The 13907-nt window shown below is 41.9% G+C and overlaps 1 protein-coding gene across 1 annotated transcript in view; it reads left to right on the top strand.

Annotated features, from left to right (window-relative positions):
• GYS2 (glycogen synthase 2) overlaps nucleotides 1-13907 on the top strand; it is a 70460-nt gene that overhangs the window by 41300 nt on the left and 15253 nt on the right. The window contains exons 6-11 of the mRNA XM_084640106.1: nucleotides 453-570; nucleotides 969-1089; nucleotides 5069-5175; nucleotides 11202-11261; nucleotides 12338-12416; nucleotides 13381-13494. Of these exons, the coding sequence (XP_084496232.1) occupies nucleotides 453-570; nucleotides 969-1089; nucleotides 5069-5175; nucleotides 11202-11261; nucleotides 12338-12416; nucleotides 13381-13494 (599 nt within the window). The remainder of the gene's footprint in view (nucleotides 1-452; nucleotides 571-968; nucleotides 1090-5068; nucleotides 5176-11201; nucleotides 11262-12337; nucleotides 12417-13380; nucleotides 13495-13907) is intronic.

Raw genomic sequence — 13907 nt, 5'->3', positions numbered from 1 at the left:
TGAAACTCCCCACCTGCAACACTGAGAGGACACTGATATTCCAGCATCTCATCATCCACATTGACAGCATGGTAAGGTACAGTTCTGCAGGTAAAAAATGATTCAAAGTAATTTTGATGCTACAGATACTAGGGTGGCTCCTCTTGTGGCCTTAGGGACAAAAGCCCCTGATTACACAGGTGTAAAGCTGGAGTAACTCTACTGAACATTGTGGAGTTATGTTGGAATTATACCAGTATAACGAAGATCAGAATTTGGTCTATAGTCTTCTGCTGCTTTTATAGAACTGAACTGATGAAAAGCTGTAGCACTAGAGAGTGCCATTTTCCCGTCATGAGCAATAAGATTAAGTACATCTCTATATATTGACAACTAAAGATATTTTGGTTCTTTCCTTAAAGATTTCTCAAACTCTGAAGATGTCTGTCTCTGCCTTTTCTTTGCTTTTCCAGATGTTGTTACTCCAAATGGCTTGAATATTAAGAAATTTTCAGCAATGCATGAGTTTCAGAATTTGCATGCCATGTACAAGGCTAGGATCCAAGAGTTCGTTCGAGGCCATTTCTATGGGTATGCTTTTACTTTTCAAAATTGGCATCTGGTTGTATGGACCTTTTCCTGGAGGACCTAGAGTAGGAAGACTGTAAAGAGTACTTTATATCTGAGGTGGAATGTTCCCTAGTGATTCCAGTGACTGACTGGGAGCTATGATACAAATCCTAGATTTAATTTCTGATTCTGCTTAGTACCTTGCAGGATCAGGCATAAGGTGAAAGGTATGCTACTTGCCCAACATGGAGCTCAGTGGTCACTTTAATATGAATTACTGTAGGTAATCCTTAACTTTTTGATGATTGTGAGTCAGGAAGGCAGCTGCTGATGTCAGTGACCTTTACTGATTAGAGAATTGCTCTCTGCTTTGTTTGATCACCTATTGAACCATTTTGTGTTTGTTTGCTTGGTTGCAGCCATCTTGACTTCAACCTTGCAAGGACCTTGTTTTTCTTCATCGCTGGGAGATACGAATATTCAAACAAAGGAGCTGATTTGTTTCTAGAGGCCTTATCCAGATTAAACTTCCTTCTGCGGGTAAGAAAGCATTTGGAAATGCAGATAGCAGATATCTTATACACACACTTAATTCTATCAAGATGAAATTCACCCAGGTGTGAAGGTCACATACAAAAATCTCACCATGCTTTTGTTTACTATAATGTCTTTGGTCCCACAGCAATATGATGGCTTTCTTGCTTGGGGTGCCCATCAATGTTCCCTCTAATATTTGACAGGCCATGTGTGCAAAAAATTTCTTCTGTGCAAATTGTTGTGTGCGTGGTGCTTCGCCTTGTGCGTGGGGTTTAGGATCTGCATGCGTGCGCAGCTTAGAGGGAACAGTGGTGCCCACACTTTGCCCAACCAAAGGGTGCCTCTGGCTGCATCCTGCTCAGCTTCTTCCTACCATGTTTTTCCCAGGAACTTGGAGTCCTCTGCATGAAGGACCAATTTCTCAGTACTACCATTTCTGTGCTTTGGGTAGGAAGGGGCGAAGGTAGCTTCAAATACTTTGGGGCAGTCAGAGTTCTGCTTGGCTCAGTCTAAGTCAGATCAGCCTCAGGGCTGCTGTAAATTAAACGCTACTTCCCATGGCCTTGCAACTTGAGGAGAAGCAGTCGTACGGTGTGCTCTGGCTATACCTCCTTGCTATCTTGACCTGCCCTCAGTATGCCTCCTGCACCAATGAATGGGAGCAAGGCCAGCATAGATCCTTTATGCCATCTCTGTCTAGTTGAGGAGGCACCCTGCCCAGGGGATAGTCTCAGGAGGGTTTTAAGGACCCTCTACACTGTCAGAGTGGCATGAAGTGACCTTAGTGTAGCAGAGACTGGGGCCCTAGGAGTTTTGATAGTAATTGGTGCAGAGGTTCTATTACTATTTTTGAAGTAGGGCTTAGCTTCAAGTATCTGATTGTGTCTATTGGGCAAGGGCACACAGAAATCAAATGTATTCTTTTGCTCTTAGCAGACAATAGTGTGGCTGCAGATAATTTAAATGCGCGTGTGTGCGCACTCTCTCTCTCTCTCTCTCTCTCTCGCAATTCTATCAGTGTGACGTTCACCCAAGTGTGTAGATCATATGCAAGAATCTTCACACCATGAAATCCCTGTGTTGAAGTGACAGGGAAGGTTGTATCGGGGAGCATCTGTAACCCTCTGTTCACTGTGGCCATCTGCACTTGCTCCCAATAGACCCATGTGGAACAGCTGTTGGAACAGGCCAAGGGAGATCTTATCTGCATCCAGTAGCCACCAAGTCCTGCAGAGAGGGTTCAAGGGGCAGAGATTGCTCTTCCGGCCCCTAAGCCTGCCTGCAAACTGGGGAATGAATTTCATCTAGTTTCCAGTTTAACCCCCTCACTCCATTAGGCTTTTTGTTGGGGGGGGGGGTAGTTTAATTTCATTCTCAAAGACTTTCCCTTGTATTGAAACTGTGTTATTGTTAGAAGGCCTGTGGAGGCTTTGCATATTCACCTGGGCACAGCAGGAAAATGTGGTCCCCACCGCCAGCTCAAGCAGAACTTTCCACATCTCTGGGATGCTACAATCTCGATGCTAAAGAAACTTCCAGAATAACAATAAACCCTAGGTACGGCAGACTGGCAAAAATAGAAGACCCAATTGACTTTTAAATTGATTCCTTTTGTGAGACCGACAAACATCTGTCACCCAACAGTGACTTCGTGGGGGGTATACAGCTACTGTTTGTGCCTTTGTGCTCCTACCTGTGTCACTCCATCCCCTGCAGCTTCTGTGCCCCTGCAGTGCTGCCCTCTGCTCTGTATAGAGTGTATTTAGTAGCAGTTCAGTGATTCGCCCTTAGTATCCACCAGATTTTCATTTTTGTTCCTTTGAACCATAGAGAAATATTGGAAGGCATGCTTGCTATCTTACTCCATCGCAGTGTTGCCAACTCTCAGAACTTTATCATGAATCTCGTGATATTTGGTGTTTTTCTTAAAGCCCAAGCTTCTAGAGTCATGGGATCACAGAAGAATCTTTTCCACTACAGTTGCTCTACTGCCATCATCCATTAACTTATGATGGGGCGGGTTTCCTGCAATAGCTGGGGCTGGACTCGGTGACCCAGGAGATCCCTGCCAGTCCTATGTTTCTATGATATTGAAATCAGTGGACTGAATGGAAGTACTTGATCTGTTCAACACAACAAGTCACCTTATACTGGTGGTTAAATGCGATATAACATTAGCCATGTTTTAGCAGCATTCACCCAGCTAAGGTTTGCTAATGCTGTTTACAGCTAATGTCTTGCATAATGAAGAGGAGAAAGAATTGCTTAGGTGATGCATTGCACAGTTCTATTATTGTATCTAATTAATGTTGACATTAACAAAAAGTGTGGCTGACAAGAATCGTGGAGAACATCCGGTCTGCAATTATTGCTGAGGATAATCCAGTTGGGAGCAGCAAGCTATCTGTGCTATTTGTGAATCTAGGAATGCTTCCCTTCACGTGCTTCTCAAATGGCGTGTCCCATCTCTACATATATGTGGCATCTGATGAAAATATTTGTAAATATTTTACAGAACCATTTTGGTGATGGTTTGAAAGCTTGGTTGGGACAGATCCTTGCTCTCCAACATTTCAATGTATATTTTATTAACAGCTAAGGTCATGGCACAAAGGGACCTTGTATCTGCCCTAAAGAGGGCTGATGAGGCCTTTCCCCCTGCATGGGAGAAACCATATCTGGCATTAAGCCGGCTTGTTTTATACCACTTGCCAGCCCCAATGCCTCTGGTACACAGGTAGATAGGACGGATGCTGGGGATCAGAGGGGAAAAAGCTGGTAGTGCAGTGCTCCAGCCATTTGAGCAGCCCTTTTGGGACCACTCCAGCAGCTGTAACGTAGTTCATCTCTTAGGTGGCTAATGGATTGGGATAGTGGAACAGACCCTCCTCAGCTACACCAAGACAAAGCACTGTGGCCCATTCTAGTGGCAAGGGATGTACATCTGTTGACTATGTCTTCATGATACAGAAGCAAACTTCCCTGAAGTCCAAGATGCTTGCATCCCAGGTTTTGGTTCATGTCCTTTTCTAATACATATTCTTTCTAAACATCTTTCAAAATTTTCTAGAGGGTGCCAGTAACTCCATAAAGGGAGCTGTCAGATACATTAGGCTCATAATGTAGATGTGCTGCAATTAAATGAAACATTTTTACAACCCCTAATGTTAATAAACATGCTTATAAATTAAAATTTTAAAAAATGGGTTTCTATTCTATGTCAATATTTCCCTGGAGCTTTGCATTTCTCCCCGTCCCCCTCCCCCCAGGCCAAAAACCAACCAAACAAGCAAAAACATCATTGTGCTAAGGCAGGAGAGAGAACCAGCAAGAAAAATCAACTATAAACAAAGGCCCAGATTCTCCACGGCATGCAGTTTCTGCTGGCTGCAACAAGCCCTAGGAGACCTGTAGGAGAAAATTATGCTAGCTGCATACCTGCTGGGGATACACCCGTCGAGCTGATTGAAACGCAGTGTGCAAAGAAATGGGACAAATGATAAAAACTGCATTTGATTTTAAACAATTCTTTCAGTTTAAATCATCTTAGCTGTTATCACAGTAACTTAATATTATGGTTTTAAATACTGTGTATGATTTTTATCTTTGCAGTTTGGCTTTACATCTACATCTTTTGAAATCTTTGTGGTAAGAGTAAAAAATAACAGTGTAGATCTTCAGTAATGTATTTGACTTTCCTGGTAACCCCTTTTAGCTCCAGTCCTGCAATGAGTGATGTTTGAGCACACTCCTTCACTTACACAGAGCCCCACTGAAGGCAGAGTCCACTCCCACAGACCTCATTGCAGGATCAGGGCCTTTTTGAACAACTAGTTAAAATTTGATGGGTTCTGCTGACCATCTGCTATGGCTAATTCCCAGTGTGGACAAGGTTTCTGTATTGTCTGGAATCTCTGTTAGTTTTTGCATAATGGTTTCTTGTTTACATTGCAAGTTTTCCCTCTCTCTTTCCTCTATTTAGGTTCACAGAAGTGATGTTACAGTCGTAGTGTTCTTCATCATGCCAGCAAAGACGAACAATTTCAATGTGGAAACACTGAAAGGCCAGGCAGTACGAAAGCAACTATGGTAATCACCATTCTCATTACTGCTCTTGAATGGTGAATTGAAGGGATAAGTGAATGGCTTTGGTGGAGAATAAGGCTCATTACTTTTCCTTGGCTAAATGCAAGATAGTAAGTAACCTGAGTCCATTTGTGGGGAAGAGGGAGATAAGGATAATAAATTAGGGCAAGTATTTCCCCTTCCTTTTTCTAGTTTATTAACAAGGAACCTGATGCTCGATAGCTTTGCCCTTATCACCATTTTTACCCCATGTAAAGTGAATGTTTAAACACTAGCATTCCAATCAGAAGGTTCGCATTTTGCACTCACTTGATATGGGTGTAAATGACAGCACCAGGTGTTGATAGTGGAGAATCAAGCCCTGGGTCTTCTGTCTGATCCTGATACTCACTTTGGACCACATCCTGCCTTTGATCTCTAGCAACACTCTTGGACATTTAACCTCTCTGACTCAATTTCCCCATTTGTAAAATGGTGTTGATACTTCCCACCTTTCTAAAGGACTCTGAGATCTGTGGATGAAAGGTACTATATAAAAAATGGGTACTAGTATTGTTATTAAATGTCTCAAAGGGTTGTTTGGTGGCTCAGTTAATTAATATTAGTAAATTATTTTGAGATCCTTGAATGGTTCATACTCTAGAAATGCACAATAGTAACAGAAGTAGTATCTTTGGGATCACTGAACTGATCTAGTAGTTGCCATAGAGAACTAGAGAGAAATCAAAGAGAAAACTCAGATCAGATTTGTTCATCTGCCACAGTTTTCATATAGGAATACCTTTATCAAGGGCATCCAACACACATTCTCTCTAGTCATCCCTCTAAAACCAGTTGCCTCAAAGATGCCATGCTTTATTAAGTGGAAGGTTATTGCTCTCTTAAAAGAATACTTGAAACTTCCTGGGAGCTGTACCTGTAGTTTTTCACAAGAACTGCTTGCCCAAAGCATCAGTCCTGTGCCTAGAAACACTGTAGCAGTGAAATCCTGGAACCCCCTTGAAGCCGGTGTGAGTTTGTCCATTGACTTCAGTGAGGCCAGGATTTCTCTCAGTGTCAGATGTAGGACACTTTGTGCACTGTGAAAAACAGCCATGTTTACAATAAGCATTTTGACCTCTTTTGTGTTTCTCAGAAAAAATGAAAAGGCAAAGTTTAAATTAAGAGAAACATACAAAGGGAAAACACTGGGGCTTGGCTGGGATGAACGGAAGAGCCTGTTGTAGCTACAGTATGTGGTCCCTGATTTTCCAGTGCAACTCAGGATAAATTGATCCTATCTACCTCAGCTCAGCAAGCTAAAACCCTACAGTGTGCATTGTTCCTCAAGACATGCTATATCAGAGTATGTAGAACACTGCTGCCACATACTCGAGCTTTAAACAGCCTTTGAGCAATCATATGCAGTACTGTAGTAATCATCATCTTAAGCTGCTGGATAAAAGGACCTGCCATCAGCATTACCTTGTAACACTAGCTGATATCATGGATGCCATGGAGATTAAATGCCAAAAGAGGTTGGCAGTAATCAGGGGATAGAAGTTGGCTGATCTAGGATATAAAGCCCCATCTTCCTGTGCTGTGAAATAAGCAGCCTATCCTATTTGAATGAGTTTCAGAGGCAGCTTGTGGCATGAATCCAGGTGGAGCCTTATTTAGCTTTCCTCACTCACCTCCCTTTGTTTTCTCCCAGTTCATCTCAAATATTCATTAGAAATGACCCCATGCTGCAAAGTTCAGATCAGAATCCAGCGTTCCGCAATGTTCAGTGGGGTTCAGATCCAAGGGTTTGGTTCAGCTCATTTTACAGACTGAGTAAATAACAAACTTCACATCTAGACTCTTCTGAACATTAAGAGTGGCAATCAGACTTGGCTCTGCCCACTGATAGGGTGGAAGCAAAAGAAACTCCATAGTCAAGGCTGCATTGAGATTCACACTTAAATCAGAAATAAACCCCCTCTTTTTCACACTTTGATTTAATCCAGCCTCCAAATTTAGCACAATAACTCTGCAGGAAGCCATTGGATTTTCTATGTAATTTTTTTTTTTAATTTACTAACTTTTGTAAGAGAAAAACTGCTCAAAGCTCCCCTTTTGCAATGTTTCCTGCCAGACATACTCTTTTGCCTTCCCCTAGCTAAGGGAACACATTCACAATGACTCCCAAATGTCTCACACTCACATGCTCGGGGCTAGGACACTTTTGAAACCGGGTCAGAGAGGTGGGGTCACACAGATTGAGTTGACTCAGAAGCAGAACTGCCATTTCTGGTTAACCCTGTGTGGCTTGCCAGAAGGTCACCCCAGTTTGATGGACCAGAGGTGAGCAGACTAACAGGGACTCTCACTAGGAAGGATCAAGACCTTCCAGGGAATGAGGGGTGGGGCCTGGATGAGGGGTAGAATGGACATGAAGGGGGAAAATATGTGGGGAAGGCATAGATGTTGGCATGGGGGCTGGAGAACAGTGCTGGTCAGTGGAGCTCTCTGCTGAATCTCTGACCCCTGCTGTTCAGATTGGCACAGATTCCCTTCCTACACCCTTGGCCCCAATGCCCCTGCAGCTTCCCTGGCTTGATGCCCTTCCCACTCTTCCATGTACACCCCAGAGCCCCATTCCACATTTAAATGGTTAATAGTTTTCATTCTTAAAAAGATTTAATTTATACATATGAAAAATAAACATTAGTAACAATGAGTGATAGTAAAAATGAATGAAATAGAGAAAACATGTCACATAATGATGACCAGGAACACCAGGTTGTCACTTCATAGAGTCATAGAGCTTAAGGCCAGAAGGGCCCACCAGATCCTCGAGTCTGACCTCCTGTATAGCACAGACCACCAATGCCACCCAGCATCCATACACTAAATCCAACAACCAAACTTCAACTCTGTCTTCTAAAGATGGTATAATTCTGAATGGTCACAAGCAACATACATTTTATATATTTTCTGCACTGCAGAAAACATACCTCACAGTAAGCATGGGCAGTCTGACACCAAGCCTGTCTGTACTGAGGATATTTGTACTGATGTAGCTACACTGATGCAAATCCTCATTGCAGACACATTACATTGCTGTAATACGAGGCTTGCACCAATACAGCTTCCCCTGGTTTAAAACTGGTGCAGCACATCCATGTTGGTTAAGAGGTGATGTGATTGCAGTCTAAAAGTATCTGCATGGGAACAAATATTTAATAATGGACTCTTCAGTCTAACAAAGAAAAATATAACCCAATCCAATGGCTGAGAGTTGAAGCTAGACAAATTCAGACTGGAAATAAGGTGTAAATTTTTTAATGGTGAGAGTAATTAACCATCGGAACCATTTACCCACAGTCACCGTGGATTCTCCATCCCTGACCATTTTTAAATCAAGAGTGGATGTATTTTTAAAAGATCTGCTCTAGGAATTAGTTGAGGGAAGTTCTGTGGCCTGTGCTATACAGCGAGTCAGACTAGATGATCTCAGTGGTCCCTTCTGGCTGTGGAATCTATGAATCTATATGCTGGAGATTTGCACTGGTGTAGCCAACCCCATATAAATATCACCAGGACAGGCAAGTGCTAAGTTGTACACACCAATACAAAGCACAAACAGAACTATGCACAGTGTAATTTGTCAAAACCACCCTAACTCTATATTAATAGCACACACAAACTTCATTTACTGCCAGTTAAGACTGTGGCAGGGTATGCCGCATCCACCTATAATTTTAAAAACAGGGAAGTACGTTAAGGAAAAAGACTTCTGTATTCCTTTCCACCTTCATACTGCCTACTGCACTGTCAGTAACACAATCCAGTGCTCCTTTTTCATACCTCAGCCTCAGCACGCTTGTATTTAACACACAACTTTAAGTGACCTCAGATGTTTTTATATCATTTATATCAATAGATAAGCATTAGAGCTGAGTAAATCATCGATTTTTCAGTTTGGAGAATTAAACAAACAAAATCTGTATTTTTAGAAAAAAAATTTTGTTCTCACTTAAACTGTTTTGGTTTTGGTTTTTTTTAATTTGTTTGGGGTCATTTGGGGGTGTTTTTCACCTTTGTTAAAAAAAACTAAATTTGCTAACAAAATGACATTTCAAAACAAAGTCAAAACATTTAATTCTGAAATGGCCGACCAATTTTAACTTTTTTCTTTAAAAAAAAAAATCCAATTTTGTTTAGAAATGAAACTATTTGCTGAATTCAATCCGAATTCAGTCCAAATTCATGAAATAGTTTGTGACCCAAAAATGCATTTTTCAGCTAATTTCCCATGTGCCAAAAAATAATTTGCCCAGCTGTAATCAGCACATCTGTCTGTCACACATTCCATGTGTTTGGGGAGTTATTTTGCCTTAAAGCTTCTGAGGTCACTGTTAAGGTTTTGCAGTTAGCTACCACTACATCCTAACTATCAGAGCACACAAACATCTAGAGGGGAATTTCCAAATGCAGAAAAGAGCAACTATGCACCCAACTCCCATGAACATCTTTGAAAAGCTTGTTCAGAACCATTAAAGATAGAAGGGGTTGTGAGGTAGTGGCTGGTTATTCAGAGTGAAGGTGCAAATATGTACGTGTGGAAGGGAGGTGGTTGGGGCTGACAAGGGGAGCTGTTTAGTGGGGATTAGAAGAGGTGTGAATGACTTACTTATTGCCTTGCATTTTTTGTGTTGGTGGGGTATAGAGTCTAGCCACTGTAACCCAGGAGGCAACCAACAGTTGAGAGCTGGTATCCAATTTTTCCAAGGTTCAGGGTATTCCAGTAATATTTTTTGCCTCAGGCCCATCGCTAATACTCAAAAAGCAAAAAGGCAGGAAAAGTCCCATTGAAGTATTTTATGACTTTACACTACCTTTGCTGTTTTTTGAGTTGCAGTGCATTTAGCTGTACTTTATGTTCTGTGAAATGCCATCTAGTGGCTGGATTTGCTAACTGCAACTTGTCCTTAAAGGAGCTTTTCACTGGTGTGCAAAAGGGCTACAACCAGTGGCATATTAATACCTACGCCGACAAGGCCTAGGCCTCGGGTGGCAAATTTGCAGGGGCGGCAAATTTATACTAGCAGCCAGAGGCTGCTTCCCCCGGTGCCGGTTCGCGGCCTCCGCCCCCGGCCCTGCCCCAACTCCGGCCCTGCCCCGCCCCCTCCCTGCCCTTATTGGTCCCCTTCCCCAAATCCCTGCCCTGGCCCTACGTCCTCTCCTGAGTGCGCCGCGTCCCCCCTTTGTCCCCCTCCTTTGCGAAGCTGTTTTGCGCACAAGCACTAGCAGGGAGAAGCAGGACCCGGCGGCGCGCTCACGGGAGGAGGCGGAGGTGAGCTGCGGCGGGGGGGCCGGGAGCTCCTGGGGGGGGTGGCAATTATTTCAGGGCCTAGGGGCGGCAAAATCATTAATCTGCCACAGGCTACAACAAAATGTTAAATGACGTAAATGTTGTCTGGAGCAGATTTTATTATGAGTTTTCAACTTGGCCTAGGTTTGCCAAGAGGTTATCTGGTTTTCAAACCAATTTATCAGGAGGAACAGCTTGCGGCTTATCTACAGTTTGTCCTATTCCTTGTTTTTGAAGGCTCTTGCGGGTGGGAATTTTAAAACAAACCTATTTCTTCTCTCTCTCTCTCTTTTTTCTCCCCCCGGTTAGGTTAAATTTAAAACCTCTCATCCTTGAAAAGTGTCACATTTCACTGCTTTTTCCACCCAAGACATTGCGGTGCTGTTTTTCTGTATCAGAGACATTAGTGATGTCTATTTGTCAGAACAAGGGATTGGGAAGCAAGCACTACCAATTTCTAGTCCTGGTTTTACCACTGACTTTGTTTTTGGCTTGGGCAAATCTCTGTGGGTCATATCCTCAGCTGTGCTGAAATCACAGTCAGTATGGCTGAGAACTAGGGAAGGTGCCTTAGCTTGCTTTCTGCCTCCCCTGATCCTGGGTCCCCCTGCGTAAGTTAGAGCACCAGCAGGAGCACTGTGTGGTCTGGCCCTCCCCCTGACATGTCCCATTTTTCATATTTATTTACTAGGGACACCGCACAATGTGTGAAAGAAAAATTTGGAAAGAAACTCTATGATGCACTACTGAAGTGAGTATGTAGGTCACTTTGTGTTGATATTGCAGAGGAGCCAGCTGTATCACCCGTGTTGTTTATATATGTGTATTATGGATATAAGAAAAGAATTGGGAAGAGATAGGAACAAATGGTGTAATTAGGGATTTAGGAGATCCATGTTCAAGTCCCTGCTTCACAATAGACTTCCTGTGTGAACTTGGGTAAGTAACTTCGGGTAACATTTTCAAAGGTGACTTAAACATTTAAGAACCTAAGTCTCAGTGAGAATGAATGGGATGCAGGCTCCTAAGTCACTTAGGTGCTTATGAAAATGTTATCTTTGTCTGTCCCAGTTCCCCATTTAAAAAACGGGGATAGTAGTATTTTCCCTACCTCACTGTGGTGTTGTGAGGATAAATGCATTAAGGATTGTGGGGTATTATGGTAATGCGGCCATATAAGTAGCTTAGGTAGATAAAATACAGTGGAACTCCGATACACTGAAACTTTGCTTATAGTAAAAAGGAAGAAAGTCTCTGTACTCCTTTATCAGGTCATACTCTCATTGATTTCAAAGAGAGCTTAGCCTGAGTTGGAAGATCTATATGATCCCAAATGCAAAAGATTGGGTTGGAAAAAACAACAAAAATAAAATGTCTATCAAAAATGGACACAATTTTTTTTTACACTTTTTTGCCCTGTTTGGTTTCAGCTATAGAGCTGATTGGATTTTTTTTTAAATGAAAATGAAATTTTGACAAAAATATAGAAATAAAAGTTCATGACAGGTTTTGTGACTTGTTTTCTTTTTCAAATATTCCAAACACATCTAAGGGGGAATTGCAGCAAAGCTGTGATGGGAGAAAGAGGACAGGATAGTCATGTGGATACAATATAGAGAAAACAGGAAAAAACTCTATAAGGACCTGATTCAAAGCTGATTGAAGAAGCTGGAAAGATGCCTGTTGACTTCAGTGAATTTTGGATCAGCTCTATTTCAGTTTCTTCATCTTCTCTGTGTAACTTTAATGCAAACTCTTAATCATAATTTCCGAAAAAAATGATAACAAGCCATTTGGCGATATACCCTGTCTGTATTGCCTTTGCAGGGGTGAAATTCCAGATTTGAACAAGATCCTTGACCGGGATGATGTAACCATTATGAAAAGAGCCATCTTTTCAACTCAGGTCAGAGAAAATAGTCATTACTTACACAGGTTTCAGAGTAGCAGCTGTGTTAGTCTGTATCCGCAAAAAGAAAAGGAGGACTCGTGGTACCTTAGAGACTAACAAATTTATTTGAGCATAAGCTTTCGTGAGCTACAGCTCCGATGAAGTGAGCTGTTGCTCACGAAAGCTTATGCTCAAATAAATTTGTTAGTCTCTAAGGTGCCAAAAGTCCTCCTTTTCTTATTACTTACACAGTTATTGGATGGAAAAGATAAACATGGTCATATATAAGGGTCATGTATCGTGAACAGGGATATGTATGAATTGGAGAATCATTTTCCATCATGTACGTTTCTCATAGGGTCAGTTTTTTAAACTCAGTGTGTTTTTTCCATTCTCTCTGTGTTTCTTTTTAAGAATTAGTATCAGACCATCCTAGCTACTTTTGGTAGCACAAGAGCACTCCCACCACCTGATGTATTTCCCTGAACTCCTTGGTCCTCTCCTTTTAATAGTAAATTCAAATTCTTCACAATTCCTCGTCGTACTACATCTCAGCCCTTGCTTTATTTCCATCCCTTCTTGATTCCTGGACTCTTCCATTTTTAACTGTGGGGATAATTAACCATTAAAACACTTTACCTTGGGGTGTGGGTGATTCTCCATCACTTACAATCTTTCAATCAAAATGGGTGTCTTTGTAAAAGATACTGTCTATTACAAGCAGAATTTATTGGGCTAGATTAAAGAATTATCAGGTAAAATCCTATGGCACTGTGTTATGCAGTAGGTTGGACTAAATTATCACCATGATCCTTTCCGGCCTTAAATTCAAAGGGTGAAACCCTAGTCCTCATGAAACCAATGGCAAAACTCCCATTGACTTCAATGGGGCTGGGATTTCACCCTAAGACTCTGTTAATGGATTCTTTGCCAGCAGTTTTTCATGCCTTGGTCAAAGTTTGCCTTTATTCTGATGTAGAGACAGTCTCTACCTCCAGTGACCACCCACAACATGATCGATGATTCCAATGACCCAATCCTCAATACCATCCGGCGCATTGGACTCTTCAATAACCGCACAGACAGAGTTAAGGTAAAATCTCTTTTTTTTTTTTTTTTTTTCCTAATGGAATTTCATTAAACTACCTCATCCTAATTAGTTACTGTTGGAGGAAGTGTAGCTATTCTTACTAGAGCTGTGTGGAATAAAATACCCAACACCTCTTTGAATAGCAACAGCCAGTCACTTTTTACAGACCCCATCACCTGCTTATTACCCACAGAATTTCAAGTTAGGCATTTAATGTTGGGGTGGTATAGCTGTTATTAAAACATTCTAGACACAATTTTTAAAATCCTGGCCCCACTGAAATCAATGGCTAAATTTCCATTGACTTCTTTGAGGCTGGGATTTCACCTGATGGGCCTGCAGCCCAGTAAACCTTTATATGTTGTTTACTCAAATCTAACAGGACCATATTATAAAGAGAGGAAAACAGCATCTTC

This window comes from Lepidochelys olivacea, assembly GCF_965140295.1.
Source record: "Lepidochelys olivacea isolate rLepOli2 genome assembly, chromosome: 1".
Lineage (NCBI taxonomy): Eukaryota > Metazoa > Chordata > Testudines > Cheloniidae > Lepidochelys > Lepidochelys olivacea.
The sequence above is the reverse complement of the archived record's forward strand: the minus strand, read 5'-3'. Positions and strand labels throughout refer to the sequence as shown.